Source organism: Sciurus carolinensis, chromosome 17 (assembly GCF_902686445.1).
Source record: "Sciurus carolinensis chromosome 17, mSciCar1.2, whole genome shotgun sequence".
Taxonomy (NCBI): Eukaryota; Metazoa; Chordata; class Mammalia; order Rodentia; family Sciuridae; genus Sciurus; species Sciurus carolinensis.
This window is the reverse complement of record NC_062229.1, coordinates 7,682,545-7,691,002: the sequence shown is the minus strand read 5'-3', so window position 1 is coordinate 7,691,002 and position 8,458 is coordinate 7,682,545. Positions and strand designations below refer to the sequence as shown.

Here is an 8,458-nt window from a genome sequence, read left to right as displayed (position 1 = left end):
GTTGAGGAATCTGAGGGAAGTGCTGGGTGAATAGAAAATGTATGGATAGAGGCAGAGGCAGTCTTTAAATCCACACTTGCAGACACTGTGGTCTTATGATTCCTAGACTTCAGATCTGTGAGAAAATGAAGTTCTGCTTTTATGACCCCCTATCTTGGTTACTTGGTTATGGCAGTCCTACCAACTAGTACACTCACAAAGAGACCTCCTCAGCATCTATACAAGTAGTCAAGTAAATTTCAGAATATTTTCTAACATCACCATCACTGTCCAGAGTTCAAGATGAATTTCACACAGAATGGGAACTTCTTGCAGACCGTTTACTGGAGAGGCACTGGAACCCGTCCCTCCCTCCCTTGTTCCTTATTCCCCTCACTGCTTCCAAGGATGAAATTCTACTTACATACTTGCCCTCAAGTCCAAAGCATTTCTTCAGTGTTACCTGGAGGGCTTCAAGGGGAATGGTTTCAGCATCTCACCCAGATACTAAAGAGAGAAGATTGGTCCTCAGAAACACAGAGAAAGTAACTGAGTCAATAGGCTCCTGTTCATGAGGAATCATCACTGGGAAGAGGCCCAGGTGTTGTGTCCTCATGGACCAGGGCTGCTGAGTGAGGTGGTCACAAACTGACTCCTATGCTCTCTCTTTCCCTGGGGTTCAATATCCAAAGCTGCTCATTAGTCCAGTTATTTTACAATCATTCAGATCCCAGGAGGGCATATATTTAAAGATCATGAGTATAGAAAACAGGAATTTGGATTTTGATTTCCTGACCCTGGAGAACACATGTACCCAATTCAGTTGTCCACATTTTTTTTTCCTGCTCATCTCCATTTTATGCACCTGGCTGTCCACACTCAATAATTTCCAGTATTCCTTTTAAATTATAAACAAAAATTCCACATAATTACTAATATCAGGAACACTGATTCCTATTGTAGATGTAATCATATGCGTTAGCTGTATGGTCAAAAATAATGTAATTGGAGCTGGATAAGGTGGTGCACGCCTGCAATCCCAGTGGCCGGGGAGACTGAGTCAGAAGGATCATGAGTTCAAACCCAGTCTCAGCAATGGCGAGGCACTAAGCAACTCAATGCGACCCTGCCTCTAAATAAATAATGCAAAATAGCACTGGGAATGTGACTCATTGGTCAAGTGCTCCTGAGTTCAAATCCCAGGACCTTCACAGCCCAAAAAAGAATGTAATTATATTCGCTAAGATATGGTGAAAATACAAACATTCAAGAGTGTTTTTACATATGTCACATTGATATTTAATGAATCTTAGTATTTGTTTTTTATGCTTGTAGAGAACATAATGAATCCCAGCATATTGATTCTAATGATTGTATTGATCTTAACCAATGTTGATTGACAAAAATAGTGGAAGGGCAACAAATTTCTGATTATAATTATATAAGTACTTTTAAAAAATTGTTGCAATAGTTTCAATAATTTTCTTCACAATTGGAGAAATTTTGAGTTGGAATCATAGTCCTTCATGTTTAATTAGAGTCTTAATTTAGGTATAAAGTCATCAAAGGGTAGTTCAGTGCAGATATGTCCCACACACTCAGAACATTTGTGCTCATTTTAGAACCTCTTATAGTTAAGGGCTTTGACATTTCCTGAGTTTATCCATATAGTTTATAGACACAGCATCCACTTGTGTTAAAAATGTTTCAAAATCTAGTGATAGAAAGAACTTGCCTCAACAGAGAAAACAAACAAGAGCTTGAAGAGAGAGTCTAAGGCATGGGAGAAGGTTTTTGCAACCCAGTTGAGACATTAATATACAACACATAAAAAGAACAAAAACATAACAGGGGAAAAATCAAAGAATCCAATTAATAAGGGGGGGAAATAACTAAACAAAGGAAGAAATTCATAGAACCAAGAAGTATATGAAAAAAGGTTCAATAGTGTTATCAGTTAGAGAAATGCAGATGAAACCTACTTGGAGATTTCATCGCATTCCAGGCAGAAGGGCAATTCCCCAAAACATAAATAATTCTTAAGTGTGGGTGAGGACTTGAGGGAAAAATATACTCACATATTGTTGGTGGGAGCAAATCAGTGCAATCCTACTTGCACACAGTATGGAAGTTCCTCATAGCACGAGAAGTGGAACCACCATAAGTCCCAGCTGTCCCACTCCTTGGCACAGGTCCTAAAGACCTAAAATCAGCAGGCTATGGAGGTGCAGCTGCATCTCTGCGCATGCCATGCCCCTGAGATGCCCCCAGTCCTGCATCTGCTACTTTGATGAGACACACTCCACCATTACTTCCTAAAGATTAAATCAAAATTATGGGCTGATGGATTGTAATTATTTTCTGTCAAAACATAAGAATGAGAGAAAAGATAGACTATGCAAGGTGATTAAAGAAAGAAAAGAAAAGAAAAGGAGTAATGTATTAATGTCCTAAACTGAATCCTAGGATGATAATGACATAACCTCCTAAATTTAGTGTCCAGCAGCCTGTAGATCTGCAGGACTAGGAAGATTGACAGGGCAAAAGTGAACCCTGCGCAAAGCACACCAGCACAGACTGAGGCAGAAGGAGTGTGAGGCAAAGTCAGCCTCAGTTGTTGGATTTGAGGGAACTAAAATATCTGCTCAATACAAGAGGCTTGGCAGGGAACTGGGATGGCAATGCCCTCTTCTTGCTCTGTGAGGTGACCATGATTCATGGCTGAGGAAATGAGCTTGAATTTGCTAAGCTCCTTAAGTCTGCAACTTGGTTGAGGAAACCGTACCATGTGGCCTATAATTCCACAGGGGATGTGGCATGGACGTAGTTGTCTCAGACTCCTGGGAACTCATGGTGGAATAGTTCTAAAGTGATTAAGAGTCTAAAAAGGAATAATAATCCTCAACTATCTTGGATTGTGTAGTAAGGGTGAAAGGGAATTTACCTGAGACTGGGGTAGTCCTGATGGAGTGTAAATCCCTGCACTGTGTAGAAATAGCAGGTGAACTATGACAAGGGCTGTTAGGATGATTGGGAAGTTAAAGTAAAATGCAAATATCATGTCAGACAATAGCTAGATTGTAAAACCAACTAGATGCCCTTCAACAAGAGTGGATAAAGAAACTGTGGTAAATATACACAATGGAATATTATTCAGCTTAAAGAAGAATATTATGGCATTTGCTGGTAAATGGATGCAGTTAGAGAATATCATGCTAAGCGAAATAAGACAATCCCCAAAAACCAATGGCCAAATGTTTTCCCTGATAAATGGATGATGATATGTAATGGGGGTGGGGGTTGTGGAGTGAGAAGAGAATGGAAGGACTTTAAATTAGGTGAAAGGAAATGAAGGGAGGGAGCATATGAAAAATTATAGAATGAGAAAGACATCATTACCCTATGTACATTCATACACGAATGGTATGATCTACATCATGCAGAACCATAGAAATGTAATGATGTACCCCATTTGTGTTCAATGAATCAAAATGCAGTCTGTAAAAAAATAAAATAAATAAATAAATAATTAAACAAATGAATGAACCAAAAAATGGTGTCAGAGTCATTTTGTCAACTGAAAATCCACCTCAAATTCATTCTAGTTGATTAGTGCTGACATAGGGGATGACTGAGAGATATCTGATTGCTAGAGTCCTTAGAGGGATATTCTTCCTCGTGCCAAGATACAGTCTATGAATGTTGCTGCTTTGACAGCAAAGAGGGATAGAATAATATTTCATGTTTCAGTAAAGGTATAGGATCCACAGTAAAGACCTGTGCCTACGTGGAGGAATAAGCAGATAAAGAAGACAGAAGCACCCTTCACACACAGGAAACACATGAGTCGTCTGTGGTTACCCTCTCAACAAGGGTGTGTAACAGAAGAAAATGCTGTTACTGAGTCTGATGTATAGTGTATAAGTAGGAAAACTCTGGTAAAGACTTGGATGATTAGGGGGATATAAAGTCTCCCCTACTCAGGTATGGGAGAGGAATGGAAGGTCAATGAGTGAGCTCTAAATTACTCCCATTATAAAGTGTGGATTTTGCAGATGTTGGTCATTCTAGTTTGTGTAGTTGAATAACAAAGATGATTTTCATGTCACTAGTCACGGTTCAATTGCATGTACAAATAATGTAAACGCTACATTTTCATTAAGTATAGTTATTGTTCTAGGGCTTGTAGGATTTTCTTCAAAAGTGTCATGTTTATGGTGGATTAGGTTTAATTTTTATTGGAGAAATTAGATGTGGCATGCAAAAATATCTTAGTAGACTTTTCTTAGGGTTAAATTCTTTTTATTTTTTTAATTTATTTAGGGGGACTGCAATAATGTTTGAGTGTAATACTGCTATGGCTACAGAATATCCTAAGACTGTAGAGTCTATGCTTATGATTTGAAGTGCTTTATTTCTAGGACCTTTAATGGAATTATTAATGTTGTTTTATGGATGTATATGGTGAACTGGGAGATGTCACTGAGATTAAGAATGTAGAGGTGAGTGTTGAAACTGTAACTTAACTGTGGGCAATAGACAGGGGGTGTTTTCTAATTTGATTAGATCTAATAGAGTTGATACTGATTTTTGGCTTATACAAATCAATTTAGATGGGGTGATAGTGAGTTTATACTAATCGGGAAATACTCTAATATGGTGGCAAATTTAGCAAAATTTGAATAATATTAGGTTTTCAGATTTAAAGTTAATAGTTAAGATCTACTGTGATGATAATGTCTACAATGTCAGTCAAGGGGGCTGTTATCTTTACAGGCAGTGGTATGGTTATGAATGGGATAGGAGGGATGTTGACAGAATGAAGAAATCCTGCAAAATACTGCCAATTGTAAGGTGTTTACTCGAATTAATTAATAAAGGGTCATTTTTGCTAATATAGGTCAGTGTTGCACATTGTGGCTGTCGTAGTAGAGCAAAGGAAATCCAGGCACATGCTGTAGACAGCAGTGAGGGACGTGGCAAAGAGGGTAATAAATGTAGTACCGACCCCACCATTAGGCTTTCGGGGTAGAGACCTGTTAGAAGAGGCATTCCTCAGAGGCCAGGCTTCCGCTGGTGAGTGAGGATGGGTAAATGGTGAGGCTTAAAACAGGCCTCCTCTTTTTCAAATGGCCTTTTTGTCATTCACGCTGTGGATGATCCATCCAGAGCAAGTGAATAGTATAGCTTTAAAAATGGCATGGGTGCGGACATGCAGAAATGTGAGGTGAGGCTGATCAACATCTATGGCAAGTGTTTTTCATCCCAAGGGCCTGGAAGTGGAGAAGTCAGCCATTCTATTTAATGTCCTTCTGTGTTACCGCATAGAGAGCGGTGAAAGGGTAGCAAGAGCTTGTAGGCATAGAGCCAGTGTTTGATTAGATTATTTGTAGGAGCAGAGCAAAATCACTATCCAAGGTCACAGAGCTGGCCAAATGTCAAGTCAGATCTGAAGCCCAGTTTGAGAAGTAGGTAGCTTTCCATTCATTATAGTCATTGTGGAAGATGTGGGGTTTGAGAGTCAGGCTTTGTGGCTCATGAGCAGTTTTTTTTTTTGTTTTTTTTTAACATTTTACAGACTGTGTATTGATCCATTGTACAAAAATGGGGTACACCATTTCATTTCTGTGGTTGTGCACAATGTAGATTCATACCATTCATGTAATCATACATGTACACAGGGTGATGATGTCTGTCTCATTCCACCATCTTTCATGCCCCCCTCCCTCACATTTCCCTCTAAACTTCCTCCATCTTCTCTCACTCACCACCCTCCTCCCCAATTATATATCAACATCCACTTATTAGGGAAAACATTCCACCTTTGGTTTTGGGCTTGGCTTCTTTCAATTAGCATGATATTCCCAGTTCCATCCCTTTCTCTGCAAATGCCATAATATTATTATTCTTTATGACTGAACAATATTCCATTGTGTATATATACCAGTGGTTCTGTCATCTGATTTACTACTAGAGAAGGAAGCACACAGTAGGTTATAAAGTCACAGAGAAGAAGGTGAGGGAACCTTCTTATTCCCAGTGAACAGGCGTCCGAGGGCTCCCTTCATTTCTCTGTTCCTCAAACTGTAGATGAAGGGTTTAGCATTTGAGGGACCACCATGTACATCATCGAAGCCACTACATTCTTAATGGAAGAGTCACTTACTGCAGAACTCATATACACACCAAAACCTGTCCCATAGAATAAGGACACCACTGAGAGGTGAGACCCACAGGTGGAAAAGGCTTTATACCTTCCACCCACTGATTGGATCTTCAAAATAGAGGAGACAATTTGAGCATAAGAGAAAAAAATCCCAGAGAGAGGGATGCCAGCAAATAGGCTTGTTCCCCAAAATACCAGCAAGTTATTAATTAGAGTGTCAGAACAGGCCAGTGTGATGACTTGAGTCAGTTCACAGAAGAAGTGGGCGATCTCAAGGTCTGTGCAGAAGGACAGCCGCAGCACCATCAGACTGTGCAGGAGGGCATTCACAGTGGTGATCAGCAGGCAGAGCAGAACCAGCAGTACACAGAGGTGGGGGTTCATGATGACAGTGTACCTCAGGGGGTGGCAAATGGCCACAAAGCGGTCATAGGCCATCACTGCAAGCAGACAATTTTCTAAACCACCAAAAATCAAGACAAAGCACATCTGGGAGAGGCAGCCTGTGTAGGTGATGCTCTGATCCTGTGCTTGGATGTTGGCCAGGATCTTGGGGATGGTGGTTGTGCTTATGCAGATGTCGGTGAAGGACAGGTTGGAGAGGAAGAAGTACATGGGGGTGAGGAGGTGGGGGTCAGAGCTGATGACCAGGATGATGAGCAGGTTCCCCAGGATGGTGACCAGGTAGAGGGACAGGAAGAAGCTGAAGATGAGGGGCTGCAGTGCTGGGTCATCTGTCAGCCCCAGGAGAAGGAATTTTGGAATAGCTGTTTGGTTTCTGCCTTCCATTTTGCTGATGAATCAAACAGAAAAGATAGGATGGAAAAAATGAATTAGGTGGTTTCTACAAAAGTTGTAGCCTGCATCACCTGAGTGTGCACATACAGAATCTTGGTGCCACTTTGGGCTTACCTTCTACAGGGCTGGGAATGTTGACAGTGCTCTATGTTTAAAACACACTCTGGGTGAACTTTCAATCTCTGAACTTTGAGAACCAGTGCTTAAAAACAAAATCACATTTATATTGTGAGCAATATAAATATTTAACAGCATTTGGGAACTCCCTTAACTGCTCTTCTCCTCAGATCCTCTACCCTCCTTTCCTGGTACTGAGCATCAACACTTTTTCATGCTTTGCACCAAGTACTGAGACTGAAGCAAAATTAAGACACAGATTTCCTTTGAAAAAATTTCACTCCTTAAACAAAAAGAAAGTGAGAATAAATGTCTCAAACCCATTTTCAGTACAAGGGTCTCTTCCTTTGCCATGACTCAGAATCCCCAGAAGAGCTTATCTAAGTACAAATGAATCAGTTCATGCTCCCAGGCCCATGCACCCCAGAGAACAAGCCATGGACCAAAGGACCAACTCAGTGTGGTCAACGACTGGGTCAGAGCTCAGGTCCTCTGACTCCTGAGGTGACTCTCCTGACCATTCTCTGCTAATATCTCTGGAAATACAAAATCAGCACCACCTAATGACCATGAACATCTCAGAGTTTCCCTTTCTGATTTCTATCTGAACATAACCCCAAATTTCCTCCTTGAATTTTAGTTATCCTCACTTGTCTTCAATAACTTAATTGTGGCCAGTACAGAGCATTCACAGAAGTGGATGGGCAAAAATTAGAATAGGTTGCCCGTGAACCAAAAGTTCATAAGGCTCTTTCTGGAAGCTCAAGCAATAGGCTTTAATAACTGCTTCTAAAAGAAGCTAAGAACCATGACAATGACATTTTTTGTCTTATCCTAAGAGAATTTCTTCCCTTAGTGAGGTTGGTAGCATATCATCAAATTCAATAAACCAGCAAACAACAACATAACTAAATGAGAGAAAAAATCTGAGGTGCAGTCTCCTGGAAAGAGACACAGCTTGTTGGTCATTGAGAAACAGACCTAAAACATTATAGACTTAGATAAATGGGTGTCCCAACAGGTGTGTCCCTATACAGCTATGCTCTTCCTCTCATGGGGCAAAGAACAGCAGTGGTGACACTGAAGGTCACTTAAAATAGTGGACGCCACACTCTGAATTTAAGCCAGGCTGGGGCATTAGGTTTGTGAATGGGAACATCATCACCTGGATGAGAAGCCTGGTGTCCTCATTGCATAATGGGTGTGTCAGGTGTCTGCAATGTGTAATCAATATGCAGTGTAGCTCCATGTGCCCTGCTGCATACCTGAAGTGGGTATGACTTTTCTTTGCACAGTTAAACCTGAGCACATTTGGAGGGGAAATTTCAAATGATAAGGAATGAAAAGAGCCAAGGCAGCCAGGATGTGTCAGGGATGAGGAATCATGGTCCTGCAATT

The 8,458-nt window shown here is 40.7% G+C and overlaps 1 protein-coding gene across 1 annotated transcript; it reads right to left on the bottom strand.

The window, feature by feature from the left end:
- Positions 1-6,058: 6,058 nt before the first annotated feature.
- Positions 6,059-6,934, bottom strand: LOC124969292 (olfactory receptor 7G2-like). The gene has a single exon (XM_047532175.1). The coding sequence runs from the start codon at positions 6,932-6,934 to the stop codon at positions 6,059-6,061; it is 876 nt and encodes a 291-aa protein (XP_047388131.1).
- Between the last annotated feature and the right edge of the window lie 1,524 nt (positions 6,935-8,458).